The sequence below is a fragment of the Rana temporaria genome, chromosome 2 (assembly GCF_905171775.1).
Source record: "Rana temporaria chromosome 2, aRanTem1.1, whole genome shotgun sequence".
NCBI lineage: Eukaryota > Metazoa > Chordata > Amphibia > Anura > Ranidae > Rana > Rana temporaria.
Genome location: NC_053490.1, coordinates 248,931,815 through 248,953,079, shown reverse-complemented (window position 1 = coordinate 248,953,079; position 21,265 = coordinate 248,931,815). Strand labels below are relative to the sequence as shown.

Sequence of the window (21,265 nt, the reverse complement as noted above, 5' to 3'; positions counted from 1 at the left end):
TTTATTTTTGTCTAATTGCGCTGCACTGTTTACATTATATACTTTTAAAACAAGAAAATACTATATACAGTATATACTGATATTGTTGTTGATTATGCACATTTTTGGATGGATTTGGTCTTTTTTTTTTTTGTAAATTAAAAAAATTATAAATTTTTTAATTAGAAAATTTGTAAATTAGGAAATTTGGAAATGAGAAAATTCATAAATCTATACATTTGTCAATTAGAAAATTCATAAAGTAGAAAATTTGAAAATCCGTAAATTTGTAAATTGGAAAATAAAAAAATTAGAAGATTCATAAATCCATAAATTTGTAAATTAAAAAAATAGAAAATTTTTAAATTAGAAAATGTGTAAATTCAGAAATGAGAACGTTTATAAATCCATAAATTTGAAAATTCAAAACTCCATGAGTAAATTCGTAAATGAGAAAATGAGAAGATTCATAAATTAAAAAATGTATAAATTCTTAAATTAGAAAATTTGTAAATTAGAAAATTCATAAATCCATAAATTTGTAAATTAAAAAATTAGAAAATTCTTAAATTAGAAAATTTGGAAATTAGGAAATTTGGAAATGAGAAAATTCATAAATCCATAAATTTTCAAATCAAGCCTCGTACACACGATCGGACTTCCATGCAACTTTTCCGTGGATTTTGGTCCAAAGGGTGTTGGCCGTGAACTTCTTCTGCATACACATGGCAGAACATTTTCAGACAACATTCACCAAATCACATGTTTTTTCAGCTCCTTACCGCCACCCTTTGGGCAAATTCTGCTATTGTTGTCTGATGTTTAGCATTGGTTCTGAGCATTCGTGTTTGTACTTTGGATTTTAGATGGACGTAATTGTGTACACACGATCGGCTATCGCCTAACAATTGGCCAATTTTTATTGTCATTAATTCGGCCAATAATTGTCTGATGAAGCGTATTATACACGCGGTCAGATTATCTGACACAACACATCCATCAGACAATTATGGCCATAAAGTTGTATTTTTTGTACAATGCTATAGAAAATTTGTAAATTAGAAAATTCGCTAAATTCGAAATCCGAAAACTCCGAAATTCAGAAATCCAAAATTAAAAATTAAAATCCGAAAATGAGAACGAAACTTCAAAAACCCAAAAATTCAAAAATCAGAAATAACAACTAACTAATAATAACTTACAGTAACTATTAAACTATAGGAATTGGAATTTTCCTTTCAAATTTGGCTGCCAGCGAACGCAACAAACACAAATCTAATCCATCACTACGAAGCATCCTAAACAAATGCTGCATCTAAACAAATGGAACGCAACGAAAAAACAATATTAAATAACAATAATTATTTATTATTATTAATCCGTCCCGTTCCATTCGTTTAGTGGCATTCGCCACTTCGGACAATTCATAACTTCGGAGGACAAATCCGCATTCGCTACGTTCACCAACAGGCAAACCGGAAAGGAAATTCCAATTCCTACAATTTAGTTCATTCTGATTTTATTATATTATGATGACATTACATTATAAGATATGGTACAGACATTGATGTGTTCATTTAAGTAATGCAATTATTTCATCTAGTCAATTTCGGATATAATTTTGTTTTCCATATATTAATCAAAGAGACTATATAAGACAAGGCAGGACAGGACAACACAGGACAAGACAAGACAGGGCAAGACAAGACAAGGCATGACAGGACAAAACGAGACAAAAAAAAAAACAAGACAAAAAAAAAAGGGGAAGGGGAGGAAAGAAAAATAAATAGGAAGGGGTTAGGGAATGGCAGCAAAGGCCCCCACTACTCGCAACTAGTTTTTGTTTTATTTCCACCAGTACTTTCTAATTTCTTGTTGTTTCTCTATATACCCTCCAGGAGACCCAGATCCACAGGTGTGCCTCATGTGTATCTAATTCATGTGCTAAGAGTGATTCCATCTTCTCTATACAATCCATTTCGCTGACCCATTCCTTAACTGATGGTGTTTGTGTTGATTGCCAGTGCCGTGGTATAACTATTCTTGCTGCTGTCAACCAGTGTCTCAAGTGACCCCTTTTGATGTTTTTATATGATCCTGGTAGAATTGAAAGCAAAGTGATTTGTGGTGTATATGATATTGGTTCCCCGGTAACTAAAGTTTATAGTTGCATAATTTTTTCCCAAAAATTAAAGATTTGGGGACATTCCCACCAAATGTGGAGCAATGAGCCTTTGGATGCATGGCACCACCAGCATATGTCTGATTTATCTGGGTATATACGCTTTAATGACATTGGGCTCCAGTACCACCTGGAAAGAAGTTTGTAATTTGTCTCTTGTGCTTTAATTGTTAGTGACATACAATGTGTTAAATTGAATGATTTCTTCCACTCTGCATCTTTAATTTGAACATTTAACTAATTCGCCCATTTCCTTATATGTTCAGGAGGTTCAGGGTGTTTTTTTATGACAAGTATCTTATAGATTGAACATAGGACATGTTTTGGTTTTGAGTCTTGTAGCAACAGGAGTTCAAACTGTGTTGCGTCTCTATACAAAAAATTATTTGATGGAATAGAGGATAAGAAAGATAATAATTGCCGATATTCCAACCATTGCGTAAGTGAAGGTTTCTGTGTACAAATTAAGTTTAATATAGGTGGGAATGTTGCCTGGCAGGTAATCTGGCACACTCTTCGATGTGATTCTTTGTTCCAGATAAGGAAATCTTTGTGATTAAAAGCCGGCGGAAATTGTGGGTTACCAAATAAAGGTGTCATAGGTCCTACTTGTGAGGAAAGTTCTAATTGTAAGCCTGTTTTAGTGCAATTTTTTAATAGGTGGGATGTAAGAGAGGGCATAGTAAGAAATGAATCTCGATAGGTATCACTATTCTCAAAATCTAACCAAGGAAGGGCGGTAAGATCAAATTGATTTAACCATTGCTCTATTAGTACCCATTGTTTAGTGTTGGAAGAGTGGAACCAGTTCACTATCCTTGTTAATACTGTTGCTACGTAGTAGTGGTAGAGATCAGGTGCACCCGCTCCTCCATTCACTTTGGGCAATGATAGTAATTTCTTATTTAATCTATGTTTTCTATGACCCCAAATAAATTTTGTAAAGGCCGACTGTAAATTCGAAAAATAAGATCTAGGAATAAAGACAGGCATGGTTTGAAATAAATACAGAAACCAAGGTATTATGTCAATTTTTAGGATATTAATCCTCCCAAACCACGAATATTGATTGTGATCATATTTTTTAAGATCCTGTAATGTTCGTTGCATAAGAGGAATATAGTTTGTTAGATATAAATGGTTCGGTCGGAAGGGATAAAAATACCTAGGTATTTTAATACCGAAGAACAAATTTAGAATAAGAAATAATTTTTCACTGCCATCACTTGTTGTGGGCTAAGTGACACATTGAGAATTACTGATTTTGATATATTTACTTTAAAGTTACTGAGGGTACCGAAACGTTTAAATTCAGATAGAATAGAGGGTATAGAAACATGTGGATTAGTGACATAAAGCAATAGATCGTCAGCAAACAAGGCTAATTTTATTTCCATTTGATTTATCTGTATGCCAGCAATGGAAGGGTTCTGTCCAATTGCTATTGCTAGATGCTCCATTACCAGGACATAAAGGAAAGGTGATAGTGGTCTTCTTTGTCGAGTACTATTTTGTATAGTGAAACTTGTCGACAACGATCCAACGATGGATTTGGTCTTGACTGATGTGCAGCTTTATATACAGTAATAGTCTTTCTTAATCATTCCTAGTTCATAGTGGCAATTGAAAAACAAAATTAATAAAGCTAACTATGTAAGTACTGTAAAATAAACAGACCTATTCTGAAATGTAATTAATTCAGCCTGTTTTTTTAAAGCTATGCTTCAACCAGGAAGCAAACAAGGATATGTAAGCTACAGGCATACATTTTCCCAAATAGCTCTCTTTCTAGTTTCACAGTCTTGCTTTGGTAGCATTTTTACCCCCCAAACATGTACCTCTTTGTGCCTGTGAAGGACCACTTCGATTTAGGATGGCCACTTGCCACTCACATCTCCCTTAACATTTCACCTTGGGGTAGCTCTCATTAGGAAGTGGCTCAACATGCCCACATATACATCCCCACATGGTTTCTGAGGGCCAGATTCAGGAAGAAGTGCGGCGGCGTAACGTATCATAGATACGTTACACCGCCGCAAGTTTTCATCGCAAGTGCCTGATTCACAAAGCACTTGCGATGAAAACTACGCTGGCGGCCTCCGGCGCAAGGCGGACCAATTCAAATGGGCGTGTGCCATTTAAATTAGGCGCGCTCCCGCGCCGTACCTACTGCGCATGCTCAGTTGCGCAATTCCCATCGTGCTTTGCGCGCCGTGACGTCATTTTTTCGAACGGCGACGCGCGTAGCGTACTTCCGTATTCCCGGACGTGTTACGCAAACAACGTTAAATTTTTAATTTCGACGCGGGAACAACGGCCATACTTTAGACAGCAATACGATTGCTGACTAAAGTTACGGCACCAAAAAAAATGACTAACTTTGCGACGGGAAACTAGACTAGCGGCGACGTAGCGAACGCGAAAATCTGTTGGGAATCGCCGTAACTCCTAATTTGCATACCCGACGCTGGTTTACTCCCCCCAGCGGCGGCTGCGGTATTGCATCCTAAGATCCGACAGTGTAAAACAATTACACCTGTCTGATCTTATGGATATCTATGCGTAACTGATTCTATGAATCAGTCGCATAGATAGAAACAGTGATACAACGGCGTATCAGGAGATACGCCGTCGTATCCCTTTTGTGAATCTGGCCCTATATTCATATTCATATATTACAATTCATGTGAATTGTAATTTTATTTTGCACTGGTAAACACAGCAGATGTGATGTGCAGCGTGGCTAGGAATTCTCCTCCAGGTACCCCACCAGACTTCACTTTTTCGCTGTGAGCAATGACATCAAATAAAAATGAACATTACTAGGAAAGTAAGAAACACATTTTAAAAATGTTACAGCCTTTTTGATGTGGATGAGGATAGAAGGCTATAAATGAAAAGTTGGCCGGGCTCTGGAGTTCAGCTTATACACTAGTCACTTGAAACATCTGTGTCCTTACAGCCTAATGATGCAATGGATCATATCGTGGAAACCTTTCCAAGGAAATTATATGCTAATGAAATTTATTTTGCCCATGCAAGGAGATATCTGAAAATGTAAGTTGCCTTATGGTTATGGTGTGCTTTGACTTCACTCTAACTTCACTGACTTCATGCTTTTTTCTAGGACAGTAACTCAGGAAGTACTAACACAAACATTTGCTCTGGTCATTTAAGGCAAACCCCCACCTCCTCCATTATTATTTACTAATTTTTCCTTTGCTTCCCTCCTACTCTATTCATTGCCAGGAGCTGAAGGAAATGCAAGTGCTTATTGTGCATGGAATAGCATGCAACAATACTAGGCCAGTCAGAACTGTCTCACTGCATTCCATAGCCCTTGTAAGCTATATCTCCAACGTCTTGTAGCCTATGTAGGGTTTTTCTTTCATTTCAATAAAGTTATTGAATAGAGCAACATGAGAGAAGGTACTGACCTGTATACACATTGGTAGAGGTCCACATTAACCTGTTGCTTTGCCCTTAATGAGGAAAGCATAGAGGCATAGGCAACTAGGAAATGGCAGTCTACATATTTCTATTCAGTATTTGCCTTGTTATTATCTAAGTATCAGTTCGTTTGGAGTCACAGCTTTCTGTGTTCCTCCATGTGAAAAATGTAATTGTTAATATTGTTTTTGGAATTTTGGTAAGATCAGATTACAGTGTAGTATATATTATTTCTTTTAGGTGATGGTCAAGTGGATTTTGATGAATTTATGACAATTCTTGGTCCTAAACTTGTATGCACAGAAGGTCGGGATGGATTTCTTGGAAACACGATAGATAGTATATTTTGGCAGGTAAGTAATTTGATTTTAATTGGAATTAACAAGCAACAAGTTATTGTTACTTTTACCTGGAGACTAGTTTTATTCACAAATGCATTTTCCAGACCTTTTATCTGTTTGCCATCATCTGTATCTTCCCAATCTCAAGCAGGAAATCCAACATTCAATAGTTAGGTGTTTATTATGCAGCCATGGATACATTTGCTGGTAATGATTGCTTACTCCACTATAAAGGACTGAATTCCATGTAGAGATCCTAAAATCTTTATTTGCATGTGCTTAGACTCTGCACCTGCCAGAAGAATGATTTGTATTTGGTGAATATGCTTAGATTCATCCTGGTTTTATAAATGTGCTCCCATATATTCTAACTGATGAATAGAGGCATATACAGTGAATACAGTCTGTATTCTTTTAAAATTTTAGGTTTACTTTAGTTGCTTTGCCTTAGTTTGCAGATGTTCATATGGCATTAAAATGGTTGATTTTACCAGTATGTGGTTTATAAGAGATTTCTTTTGAACTCCTGATTGAAGACGTTAGGCTTCATTTACAGAGCTTCCAATGAGATATGATCATTGCACACATTGCTAAGCTATTTGTTTTAATCCATGTGTTAAAGGTTTGTAAATTTAGCCTTCACCCTTTCAAAGTAATATGGGAGGCTAAGTGCAAATTGAGCCAGATGTCCATCAGCTCTCAGTTTTCACTGCATACTGCACTATGCACCATTTTGGAATATAACACAGTGTAAACAATATCTAATGGTGACAAATGCCACCTGCATTATATAAATATGCAGTATAAACAGAAAAATTAAGGATGGTACTGCAAAATCTAAACTTTAATTTTAAAATTGTGAACTGAGCTGAAAATTTCAACTGGAAATGACTTCATTGATATTGTTTTTTATGTGCGTTTGACTTGTGCGAGTCCGATTTTATAGTTCTTTCCTCCCTGATAGGAAGTAAATAATTCAGAGCAACTGTTTTCAATTTAACAGCAGTAAATAGTACTCGATGAGCCTACTATTATTTATTTGATTTCTATGTTAAGGATATTATCTTTAACTGTGTCTGTGCATGTAAAGCTGCGTGCACGCGACCATTTTTCATGTCATGGAAAAAAACAAAGTATTTCTCGACGTGATTCTTGTCAAGCCTGCCTTGCATACACACGATCATGAAAAAAAATGCTCTAGCAAAACGCGGTGACGTACAACACGTACAACGGCACTAAAAAAGGGAAAGTTCCATTCGAATGGTGCCACCCTTTGGGCTGATTATGCAAATTTCCCTTCTCATAACTTGCTTCTGAGCATGTGCATTTTTCCCCCCGTCGTTAAGCGTACACATGACCGTTTTTCACGACGTGAAAAACGTTGAGAAAATATAGAGCAGGTTCTAAATTTTTAATGCCCATTTTTCTCGTCGAGAAAAATGCTCTGGAGCCTACACACGATCGTTTTTAATGACCAATTAAAAAAATAGCATTTTTTCTCGTCATAAAAAACGGTCGTGTGTACGCGGCATAAGAGTTTACAGCTAGATTTTTGGATTTATAGAAATACAATTGATATATCACATGTCATATTCAGCTGAAACTTGATTGCCGGCACTTGACAGCTTTAGCCACTTGTAAACAAAAGTGCTAGGGATTCCTTTCACCCCCACACAATTATTTTTTAATTGGATTCCCCATAATTCATGTCTTGTAAGAATTTTAAGGGAGAACCTATGGCAAAAAAAAAGGTATAAGTTTTCCCTGAATTCTATATTAAAACTCTGGCAAGGTACCTTCCCATATTGAGGGCATGTGGCCTGATATTGTTTAAGAGGGGGGGGTTCATGCTCATCCTACCTTACTTGGAAGTCCTCTTTAAAATCCATATCAGGCCCAAAGGATCTGATTGAGAATTTGGGCGGGGCCCCAAGTAAATTTTTTTCAGTATAGTACAGGAGCTGATCCCTATCGATGTTTTATGCCATGTCAAAAGCTGTACTTGTCATTTGGAGTTTCAGATCTATGCAGGTCAAGAGCAGCCATCTACAAAGGACAAATGTTTCAACAACAACCTTGCAGAGCACCATAGAACATAGTGTGAAGATAGAAGAGGAAGCAAAACCAAGCTCCCAGCATCATAGAGAGCCCAGAAACGTAGTTATTGTTGAGCAGCACAGTCTCAGCTCCATTATATGTAGTCAAGTGCTTACGGCATCAGAACACATTCAGGTGGTAAGAATGAGAAAGCTAGTTAAGGGATTAGCAATACAATGGCACTGGTGGCATCAGTGTGGTACCCTGATTAGCTCACGTGGAATACAGTAATTTGGTCTATATCACCTTTCTACTTAGACTTAATCATTCTTAGGTACCCAATCCTGCATGTCTGTGGAAAGATATATCACAAGAAAGATCTTTTGGTGGTTGGATCATGGATGCATTGTTCATTGTTCTCTAATATCTCTGGTTAGTGTATGGTGTGACAGCAGGGCCGCTGATAGAAATCATGGGGCCCCGTACAACCTACCTGACGGGGCCCCCTTCAGTCCCGCCCCTGGTCCCGCCTTCAGCCCCACCCCTGACTCCGCCCCCTGGCCCAGCGACTTGACATCGGGACAGGCCAATGTCATAAATGTACTGCAGAGACAGTGCTACCCATGCTGCCAATGCCATAATGTACTGCAGACAGTGCCACCCATGCCATATTGTGCTGCAGACAGTGCCACCCATGCTGCCAATGGCATAATGCCATTGGCAGCATAGGTGGCACTGTCTGCAGCACATTACGGCATTGGCGGAACGCGTGGCACTGTCTGCAGAACATTACAGCATTGGCGGCATGGCTGGCACTGTCTCTGCAGCACATGTGTTATGGGCCATAATGCATGTGCTACCTGCAGACAGTCCCACCCATGCCACCAATGCCGTAATGTGCTGCAGACAGTGCCACCCATGACCCAATGCCATAACGCATGTGCTACCTGCTGATAGTGCCACCCATGCCGTCAATGCCATATTGTGCTGCAGACACTGTCATCCATGCCGCCAATGGCATAATGCCATTGGCAGCATGGGTATGCACTGTCTCTGCAGGCAGCACATGCGTTATGGCATTAGCGTCATGGGTGGCACTGTCTGCAGCACATTATGGCATGGGTGGCACTGTCTCTGCAGGCAGCACATGCATTATGGGCAGACAGAGCCACCCCTCCTCCACCAAGTATAGTCCAGCCTCAGTACAGACCCCCCTCTCCACTAAGAATAGACCCTCCTTCCTTAATACAGCCCCCCTTCTACACTAACTATAGTTACCCCTTAGTATAGGCCCCCCACTCCACTAGGTATAGACCACAACCTCCCTCAGTACAGACCCCCCTCTCCACCAAGTATAGTCTACCCTCAGTCCAAACCCCCTCCACCAGTATAAACCCCCTCCCTCAGTACAGACCCCCCACTAAGTACAGACCCCCTCCACTAAGTATAGTCCCCCTCAGTACAGACACCCTCTTTCAGTATAGACCACCCCCCTCCCTCAGTATAGAGCCCCCTCCCCTAAGGACCGACCTCAGTCCAGACCCCCCTCCACTAAGTACAGACCCCCTCCCTTAGTACACAACCCCTCCACTAAGTAAAGACCCCCCTTCCTCAGTCCATACCCCACTCCACCAGTATATACCCCTCTCCCTCAGTACAGATCCCCTCCACCAGTATAGACCCCCCTCCACTAAGTACAGATCCCCTCCCATAGTAAAGACCCCCTTCCTGAGTACAGATTCCCATCTCCGCTAACTATAGTCCCCCTCAGTACAGACCACACCCCCTCACTATAGACACCCCTCCCTTAGTCTAGGCCCCCTCTCCAAAAAGTACAGACCCCCTCCCTTAGTACAGTCACCTCTTAAGTATAGACCCCCTTCCCCAGTCCTGACCCCCCTTACACTAAGTACAAGGCCGCCCTTACACTAAGTACAGACACCATCCCCCAGCTCAGAACCCCTATACTAAGAACAAACCCCCCTTACACTAAGTATAGAGACCCCTCCATCACTCCACACTCTGTGCCCCTCCTCCATCTATGACAGTACAGTACAAACACATTTTAGCTCAGCATACACAGCAGTGTCCCTCCATTGGTCTGTGTACACCTCACACCTCACTTCAGGCTCAGGCTTGGGCAGTGGACATCCCATAGTAAGCTGTGTCAGTGTCACCCTTTCCTCCCTCCTACCTGTTGCAGCACTCACTTGCAGCTGGAGAGGAGACTCAGACGAGGATCGCGTGCAGCCGCGCCACCCGGGTGGAGATCGTGACATCATCATGTCTGAGATGTCACTGGCTCAGCAGGGAAGTAGGGAGGAGGAAGCAGGACACAAGACAGGCACGGCTGCGGAGCTGGATGTGTTATTCCAGCGGGGTCAGCGGAAAAAAAAACCCTAGGGAGAGTCAGGATGGCATCACCCGGGCTGCACCCCCCGCACCTGTCTAGCAATGCAATTGTCCGCTGGCCGGGACTTGAGCCAGCACAGGGAGCGGTGCGGAGGAGGTATTCTTCCGCACCCGAAATAGACAAAATAGTCCCTTCCCTGCAGCCATCTGATAATACAAAAACCGATCACAAACAAACGGAAAAAAACGTAAAATCTGAGGGGGGGGGGGGGTTGTCGGTGGTATGTCAGTATCAAACGGTTGTGGTGGTTGTGCATTTGATCGACGTTAAGGGACACGGCTGCAGGATTTTTTTTACTACATGAACTTATTGATCTGATCAGGTTGCCGGGCCCCCCTGCTGGCCGGGCCCGGTACAACAGGGCCAGCTGTACTGGCCTATCAGCGGCCCTGTGTGACAGTAGTTTTCATTGATAATCCAGATTCAGTGCACAGTCAAGCTTGTTAATGCCAGTAGACAGTATGAAACTTTAAATCACTGCATACAGAATACCTTTTGAGGGATCTTAAATTCTATTTATCCAAGATTTAATAAATATTTATTTTCATTCAATCATATTTACTAGTCAAAGGTATCTATTTGGCAAATGTAACACAGAGAATTAATGAGTTTAGGAAAGGAAGGCTGTTATATTAGATAATTGATTTATATATAAAGTATACAGATTCTGTCTTATTTTTTATTTTTTTTAGCATACACAGTGCTGTATGGTTAGACTAAGGTAACAAGCTCTCAGTGAAATCATCATCAGACAGTTTAAATTTTTGGTTATATTATTGCAAGTATTTTATCAAACAATATTTGGTTGTTTGTTGTAATTTATTGCATTGAGAAGCAATTTTCCTGCATTAGCTATATATATGTACAGAGCTTAAATGGGCCATAAATCAAACTAGTGAAAACAGTTTGAGAATATATCACTATATTCTGTCTAGAACTCAAAGTATTTGCAGATACAGACATTGCAAGGTGAAACGAAGTTCAGATTTTCTGGATCCTGTGTATAGTTATAACTCTACAATAATGTCAGCTATATCTCATACACACTGCTGAAATGTATAATTATAAAACCGATCAGAGCAGTAGACCATTCTATAATTTAGGAAACTGAATCGAGATATGACTTGACTTTCTGTCTTTCACAGTTTTATAAGGTTACACGACAACAGGTGTCTATATCCAGCATAAACTTAAAATGCCAATTAGCAATAAAATATATTTACAATTAAATTATTTCTGTAAGCCCATTTTTTTTTTTTGGCTTGGCTAATTTTTATATATTTGGGTTGACATATAAACTTCTGTATTTGATATCTATCTATCTATCTATCTATCTATCTATCTATCTATCTATCTATCTATCTATCTATCTATCTATCTATCTATCTATCTATCTATCTATCTATCCAGTATATCTGTATAGAAACTACAAAAAAACCTACATGTATGAATCTTACAATATGATAAATTGTTCTAAAATTCTCATTTAGTACTGCCAGTGTGGTTCTGTGTTTTCTTTTTGTTTCATTTTGCGTAATTCAAAGGTACAAAGGATAGTCTTTTGCAAAGAAGCATTGCTGTCATTTTTAGGGTTTAAAAATGTATAAGGTAAAGTTGTATCAGTTAGAAGCTTTGCAAATATTTTCAGAAAATGTTTATTTTGCCCAGGTTGGGGGGGTGTGACCGGAAGATGGTGGAGTAGGATCAGACAGGCTCCGCTCCACATACCACGCCATGCACTTCCACCCGACCGAGAGCGTATGAGTGATTGAACCTTCTCATGTGAAACCCCCGGACAAGGACCCGTAGTGAAGCGGAGCTTTTGGCTCTTGGCGATCCTGGCTGGGAAGAGTAGCAGCAACAGTATAGTACTGCGGGGGAGATCGCAACAGATAGTTGGACTGCAGCGGAAGGATACGGGGGATGAGGAGAGAAAAAGTTGACGAGAGGAAAGTTGTCAACTCACCGGGAAAGGAGCCGCGGAAAGAACCACTGCAGGCACGGCTGTCTGGACCTTCGGGACCACCCAGGACGTCCAAAAAGGCTAAACAGACTTACCCGTCCCAGCCGGAGATACAGCGGTACTTTCCTCTGACGAGATCAGCTGCAAGCAAACACCGCGAGACCGGGTCACATGGTAGTGTGACGCTTGGGGAGACGCCGACAATTACTCTCTCTCCCTTCCCGACTGTGTCAGCAGGGACGGATACGCTGTGTACAGGAGGAAAGGAAGCTGGAGAGGGGAGAGATCAGGAGCAGAAGGGAATAGAAATGTCTATTTTGCCCAGGTTAAATGGGTTCTTGATATGCTAAAAAAAAAAAAAATACATGACCTTGTTTTAAATGATAGCTTGTTTACAAGCAACACATTGACCAATCCTGTGTCATTTTCTAGATTTTAAATATACATTCAACCACATTGCTCCCAGAATTGAAATGTACAATGCTGTTCTGAGTTTATATACAAGACTTATGCCACGTACACACGATCGGTTCATCCGATGAAAACGGACCGATGGATTTTTTCATCAGATATCCGATGAAGCTGACTTTCATCAGTCTTGCCTACACACCATCAGTTAAAAAAAACGATCATGTCAGAACGCAGTGACGTAAAACACTACGACGTGCTGAGAAAAATGAAGTTCAATGCTTCATGCGTCGACTTGATTCTGAGCATGCGTGGATTTTTAACCGACGGACTTGCCCACAGACGATCGTTTTTTTTTTATCGTTTTTGTAACCATCAGATAATTTTAAAATAGTTTCTATGTTTTTTCATCGATGGGAAAAAAACGATGGGGCCCACACACGATCGGTTCGTCCGACGAAAACGGTCCATCGGATCGTTTTCATCAGACGCACCGATCGTGTGTACGCGACATTAAAGTAGACGTCCACCCTAACAACAAAATCTCTAAATCTACAGGCTTCCACGATCTAAGACTAACCAATCTAGCCCTTTTTTTAAGATGATCGGGTCCGGTCTTCAGGGCTGGAGCTTTGCAGAGGAGACAGCCAACAAAGGCAGTGAAATCAATGGGAAGAGATGTCACCCATAAAGTTACTATGGGGCTCTCGTTGTCAGTTGCCTCCTCTGCACCCACCGAGAAGCCGCCGCTGACAGCTTAGTGTGGGACCGGACCAGGGCAACTTCAGAAAAGGTATGTATAGAGATTTCTTCTTTACAGGGCTAGATAGTTTAAGTCTTAGATTGTGGATGCCTGTAGATTTAGAGATTTTAGTTTTAGGTTGGACTTCTACTTTAAGGACCCTCTGAATGGGAGCTGCAGTATCTGAAGAAGGAAGAATGTAAGACAAAAACGAAGATTTGTCTCACCCAGGAAAAGTTAAAGCGGGGGTTCCGCGGGAAAACGTTTTTTTTTTAATAGGTTATTGTATGGCTGATAGTAGAAACAAACGTTTACTCACCAGTCCCATAGTCCCAGCCGCTAGGATGACGATTTCCCCGAAAAGGATATTTTATAAAAATGTATGATGGACATTGCCATCTTAATTGTGGGCACTCTGAAGCCCTCCTGTACATACTTCCGGGATGTGGCGCAGTGTGACGGCGAGCCGCGCCGTCAACACTGCATAGTTGCTATGACAACGGCCGGCAGCGTCCTGAAAAGGACACTCCCCGCTGTGACCAGCAGACAAGTTCTTGTGCTCGTCATCGTGAAGAGACACATGTGATCAATCCCATAATCCATTGGGGTGATCGCCGACACGCCCAGTCCCGCACAGCTAAAACCAGGAAGTGCCTGGTTGAAGACACATAAATAAGGTATCAAATTTTTTTTTGAATTATTTAAACTGCAAACTAGTGATGTACATCGGGGGGACTACTATTTAAGCGAAAGTCATAAAATCGGGTGAACCTCCACCTGTTTTGTTTACCCCATGAGGCTTATACATACTAGAGTAACTGGACTTTAAGCTTGTTTAGATTTTCATACAGAAACATTTAGTTGTTTTTTTAGGAGCTATGTCACACCTTTCACCATCCTACAATTAAATTACTTTACCATTGTTGGAAAGCAATAGATGCATCTCTGAAGTTAAAAATGTAAAGGCTGCAGTTACACTATGTGGTTTTGGACCAGAAGGCTTCCCAGGCACACAGTGGAGGAAGAGACAATTTAGGTAAGGGGACTTATTTAAATGGTACATTTAAAGTAACTTTGTTGGCAAACACAATACTTTTGAATGTAAACTTAGGGACAAGGCTTTCTTGTTAATGCAGTATTAAATGCTCAGTGTTTGTAAGTTTAATACATTGTAAGCTTGAGATTTGATATACAGTTATATTTGTTATACAGCCCTGCAATATTTTTTTTATATTTGTGCCTAACACTTATTATGAACATAGTAAGATGATCACCTCTACCGGCTTTAGGTCACACAATCTCAACTTCATTTCTCTCCAGACTTTCAGTCGGGTAGCTCACACTACATATCCTAAGATCCTTGCCCAGCCATCACACTCTGCATGCACACTCTAAGCGCACTAAATACCCCAGCTGCACTGGACCTGCATGCCCTTATGCCTAGTAAACACTATCAGAAAATCAGATGACAAAAATCACTTTCAGAGCAATCATACAATAATCTGATTGTTAGCATACAACTTTCCAGTATTTGTCTGAAAAAAATTGGAAGATCAAGAACACACATGCATGGAAACAAAAGAATCCAATTCAACACTTCTCACATTATATACCGTCGTACAAGAATTTTTGTAACTTTAGTAACCTCTTCATTTTCAGTATGAGACTAGCATGCAACAAAAAACAAAGGCATAACACAGTGGTCAAACAAACACACTACTAAGGACCCCGGGCACACTGTCCTTGCATGTCCTATATCTGGCAACAGAGCTTGCCACAGTGCACATCAACGAGCACACAAACAATTGAAAAGACCTGGCTGGGATTACACACATAGGGGGTTTTCCCAGCAGGACCCTACAAGCCAAGGTGTCACTTTTATAAAGGAAAATAGGACCAGTGATAGGATGACCAAACAGAATAGGAGGGTAGACCAGGAGAACTATCAGAAGAACAAGGAAACAAGTCATAACATCAACATTGTAAAACAGAGTTGAATGCAGTTTTGAATATTTATTATTGCTGCTTATTATTCTGCTCATTATGTACTACGTTCAGCCTTCTGGCTAAATTCCTGTAGCTGCCACTGTTCTTACTTTTTAATGGTTCAGAGCCTGCATAAATCAAAACAATTCCTTGATTTCCCCCACCTGCAATTCCTGGAAGGAAAAGTTGTAGCGTATTATACAGTCTTTTGCAGATGCACTGTGAAACATCTAAATCTGGTATTAAACCCAAAAACAAACATTTTATATATTGCAGCTTACAAATCCTTATGCCGCATACACACGACCATTTTTCATGATGAGAATAATGCCATTTTTTTAATTGGTCGTGTGTATGCTCCAGAGCATTTTTCTCGAAGAGAAAAATGGGCATTAAAAATGTAGAACCTGCTCTATTTTTTCTCGTTGTTTTTCACCCTGTTCTATTTTTCGTAGTGAAAAACGGTTGTGTGTACGCTTTAACGAGGGGGAAAAAATGTGCATGCTCAGAAGCAAGTTATGAGACGGGAGCACTCGTTCTGGTAAAACTAGCGTTTGTAATGGAGATAGCACATTCGTCACGCTGTAACAGACTGAAAAGCATGAAGACTGAAAAGCGCGAAACGTCTCTCACCAAACTTTTACTAACACGAAATCAGCAAAAGCAGCCCAAAGGGTGGTGCCATCCGAATGGAACTTCCCCTTTATAGTGCCGTCGTACATGTTGTACGTCACTGCGCTTTGCTTAAGCATTTTCTTTTCACGATCATGTGTATGCAAGGCAGGCTTGACAAGAATCACGGCGAATCATGACATTAAAAACGTTTGTGTGTATGCGCCATTAGTCTTTTTTAAATGTATTTGACCTGGTGATCCAGCCAGTAAAACACTTAGCAGTGGTATTCCAACTGGGGGGCTGTCCTCCATGGGTGCCACACATTGGGGGGCATCCTGGCAAGCTAGTAGCAATGGTACAAGGCAACTTCTGCTGCTCTGTGTCATTGAGCTCATATCGTGCTCTTTACTTCCTTGTGTGTGCTGTCGGAACTGTATTGTGGACTGACATATATACATATGAGGGGGGAGCTGAGTGTGTACAGGTGTGAAGGGGCGAGCTGAGTGTGTACAGGTGTGAGGTGGCAGCTGAGTGTGTACATGTGTGGGGCGGGCTGAGTGTCTGCAGGTGTGAGGGGGCTGTGTGTCTACAGGTGTGAGGGGGGCTGATAACATATAGGTATGAAGGGGGGCTGTTAGCATACAGGTGTAGGGAAGGGGCTAAGTGAATACAGCCAGGTGTGAAGGGGGCTGAGTGCGTACAGGTGTAAGGGGGGATAGATGCGTACAAGTATGGGGATTTGGTAGGACGGCCAGTGGGCGGGCCCTGGGGAATTTTGTTGGTTAGGCCTGGGGGGGCCAGGCCTAAAGCTGTGTAAGGGGCATTAAAAATGATTATGGCTGCCCTAACTGGGGGTGTATAACTTAGCAGACAACAACAGTGTCACATCACAGACAACCCGAGTCCTGTCACACCTGACACCAGAGGGGGGGGGGAGACAGATAAGCGGAACTCCGCTTTAAGGAGAATAGGCCTGTCCTGCAGCTGTCCTAAGTAGTGTGACACTTACTGGATTAAAATAGCTGGTGGGGAGGCCTCCTCACCACCTGTCAAGTACTTCTGAAAAGTGATCCACTGAGTATCACTTTTCAGAGGAGTAGTAAAGGCTACGACATGTGTAACTTGAGCATTACTGTCCAAGCAAGATTTTTGTACAGAAGAAGTAAGGAACTGGCCAGGACGGTTTTCAATGGTGGGTGTGACAGATCCTTGTTGGTTAAGGCTGAGTGTACCCAAGTTGATTGATCAATCAACTTAAGCACAACCAGCATGTCGGATTTGTCATGCGATTATTGCCAATGACTATAGCCACTAGCAATAATCACTGTGTTCTCTCAGCAGGGACAGCTCCCCATGCCCCACCCCCCACCAGCAGAACAAAAAAGCTGTGTTGATGGGGGAATTGAGGGAATCAAACCCGTGGTTGCAGGAAAGAGAATCACACCATCTATGGCCAGCTTTAATGTGTCACTGGGGATTTATAAAACCCGTTGCAAAGTCTAAAAATTACAAACCTAAATTCAAACCTATTGAAGTCTATGGGGGAGGGGCAACTCTTGAACACAATTCTGCCCATTTCCATAGCTAATAGACAAGGTACAAGAAACTTAGATGGAAACATGTGGCAATTCAAAAACGTTTTTTTAAAGTGTTTGTAAAGGATTTTTTAAAAATAATAAATATGTCATACTTAACTGTTCTGTGTAATGGTTTTGCAAAGAGCAGCCCCGATCCTCCTCTTCTCGTGTCCCCTGCAGGTGCCATGTCCCCCTTACTGATTTCCCCATAGCAAGCCTTTAGAACCACTTTAAATATCAAAAATAAATATTGGAGTGTATTATTTCAGGGATAATAGCCAGAAATACTGTATATTAGATGCAATTTAAAAAATACATTTGTCAGCTTGTAATAGAAAACATCAGAAGTGTTTTTAATTAAACACAAACTGAAATGCAACAACAAATAAATATACCTGCACTAGTTTCCTTGCAAAGCTTGGAAATGAATGTCAATATATTAGGAATTTAGTATAAAAAATGTCTATTTTAGTGTTGGAGCATCATTCACAATAACATTTCAGTTGCATTACTTATTATATATTTTTATTATTAGCAATTTATTCTCTTACAGTTATATTTTTAGTTGAAGCAGGATAAATACATAGGTGATTACAATTTGGCAAGCAGTGGAGAGAGCAGTAGGAAACTCATAATTTTATTTTCTTGGCATTAAACTGCTGACTGGAATTTTGCTAAATATATTCTCTTTTTTCTCTGCAAAGTATTTTTTTTATGTGACTGGTATTAAACTGGTATTTCAAAACATTATCACCCCTACAAATCCTTTATGTGAAAAACAAAAACATCTGAAAGAATCTGAAAGGTTTATACTGTTTTCAACATTATTTTTTATTTTTTATCTCCTTTGCCTGAGTCTGACGTTTTACAAGTTGAGTGCTATGGGTCAGAGGCCATTTGAAGTTTAATAGTTGTTCCCGTGCCATCTCAGCATACAATGTGGGTGATTTATTACAGGTGTTGAGAATCTTCACACGACACAAAATTGCATGAATATTCATTTCATTCATCCGATCATGTGAAAAATAGATTTATGTTTATATTTCTCGCACATGATTGGATGTTCAAGGTGAGCAAGATTGTTACAAAATGTATTGTGTCAAAACACACCACTTTAGTAAATCAGTCAATATTAAAAAATGGACACCTACCTGTCCAGCGCGCCCGCGATGTCAGCAGACGAGGCTGAGCAATCGATTGGTCCTCAGCTGCTTTCGCCGCCATCCTCGGTGAGGGAAACAGGAAGTGAAGCCTTGAGGCTTGCGGCTTCACTGCCTTGCGGCTTCACTGCCCGATTCCCTACTGTGCACCGTCACGGGTCCCCGCTCTCTCCTGGGAACAGTGTTTCCCAGAAGACAGCGGGGGGGGTGACGTCACGAGGCTGGACTCCCGCGGGAGTCAGAACCTGGAAGTGGTGCAAATACCTGTCTCAGACAGGTATCTGCATCCCCCTCCCTGAAAGGTGCCAAATGTGACACCGTAGGGGGGGAGGGATCCAAAAAGTGGAGGTTCACTTTTTGTGTGAACCTCTGCTTTAACAAAAAATATATACTAAATTCTGTCACCAACATTACCACTGCAGATGTTGTTTTCCAACACCCCCCTGTAACTTTATTACCTGTTGATTCTCCCTGTAGATACAGTATTCTATTTCCTGTAATAGGGTGACAACGCTCTTTGTTCTACAGTGAATTGTAGAGCAGCATGGTAGCCCTATGGGATAGGATAGTCTTAGATGGAGTAGTTTTAAAAGAGTTTTAAGTAAAATACTCCTTATTCTAGCTAAGACTTTTAAGCAGTTATAGTATTTATTTATTTTTGGACAAAAGGTTTTAAGCCATATGATTTAAACTGACTGAAATAAGCAGCCATAGAAATGTAGCTCACCAAATATGTATATAGGGAACCGTGAAAAAAGCCGTAAGGAAGGTCCCCCCTGTTTTTTTTCTTTCTCTTTTTTTCTTTTACTTTATCTGTCTTTATATTTTTGTTTATTTTTCTCTTTGCTATATCCCCCCCCTTTTCCCCCTTGCTATTTATCCTAATGGTTTAAGGTATGGGAATGCAAAGTTCTATATACAAGTATAAAATTGAATGACAAACTGGCTCAAATTGTTTTGTGATTTGCTTATGAAGCCAAATGAGTATTTGTAATGTTAGATTTTCATATGTGACTAGGTGTATCATAAAAAATGGTTCAATAAAGCTTGAAAAAAAAAGTTTGTCCTGACCCTTGTAACTGAAACTTTGGCTGGAAAGCTTGGCTGTTAAAGGAAGTGGAAAAACAAACTGACTGGCAGAATCAACAGAAATTAAACAAAACAAAAACTGCTGTGTTCTTGCTATTAATAGACAATGGGGTTAATTTGCTAATTTACTGAAACACCCAGAATCTGGTGCAGCTGTACATGGTAGGCAATCAGCTTCTAACTTTAACTTGTTCAACTAAGCTTTGACAATAAAATCTGGAAGCTGATTGGTTTCTGGGCACAGCCGCATCAGATTTTGCCCTCTCCAGTTTTAGTAAATCAACCCTTGTGTCTTGTATGCATTTTTTTTTAGTTTTTGCCCATAGTTCCACCTTAAAGCGGAGGCGCACCGGTTTACCTGTTTACCTGTCCAGCGCACCCGCATTCCCTCCTGCGATATACCTGGCGCATCGTAACTGGTCCCTACTCTCTTCTGGGAACATTGTGTTTTCCAGAAGAAATTTTTTTAAGTTTCCATATATTAAAGTGATTCTGAAGGCTGAAAGTTTTGTTTACCTTCATGCATGCTATGCTCTCTGGCTCCTCATTGGCTGAGAAACAGCAGTGGGGGCCATTTACTCCCGCTGCTGTCAATCACAGCCAGTGAGGAGGGAGCGTAGCGAGGCCGCGCCCTGTTCCATGTGTCCTATGAGTGGCTTGCTATATGGAGGCACTCACCAGGAGGGAGGAGCTAGGCGCGCCAGCGGTGGACCCAAGAAGAAGAGGATCAGGGCTGCTTTGTGCAAAACCATTGCACATACAGTAAAACCTTGGTTTGAGACTAACTTGGTTTGAGAGCGTTTTGCAAGACAAGCTAAATGTTTAAATACATTTTGACTTGATATACAAGTGATGTCTTGATATAAGAGTAACATCATGTCACAACTGAGTATAAAAGAGAAGAGAGACGCCTCTAAGTGTAGCAATATGGTTACATTTAATAAAGGTACTACATTTAGAAAATCACATGGTTGATGATCAAAACAGGCACATCTAAGTATGCGGACACCTGGGATAAATCTGTCCACATAGACAGACCTCCTCACTGCCATCGCGTCATCCCTTCCACACTGCGCTCCACAAGATTTTCAAGCCTCACTTTTAGATTGCTCTACTGCAGGGTAGTCTTTTCGGTCATGATTGCAGACTGACAACGGTAAGAGCCAGTGATGCGAGGGATGGTCTATGTGGACAGATTTACCCCAGATGCCTGCATACTTAGATGTGCCTCATTTATTCATCAACCATGTGAATTGCTAAATGTTGTACCTTCATTAAATAACCACATTAGTAACCACATTGATACACTTAGAGGCGCCTCTC

The 21,265-nt window shown here is 40.7% G+C and overlaps 1 protein-coding gene across 1 annotated transcript in view; it reads left to right on the top strand.

Moving 5' to 3' along the window:
• Positions 1 to 21,265, top strand: part of CALN1 (calneuron 1) — a 360,637-nt gene that overhangs the window by 224,939 nt on the left and 114,433 nt on the right. The window contains exon 4 of the mRNA XM_040336748.1: positions 5,852 to 5,964. Within this exon, the coding sequence (XP_040192682.1) occupies positions 5,852 to 5,964 (113 nt within the window). The remainder of the gene's footprint in view (positions 1 to 5,851; positions 5,965 to 21,265) is intronic.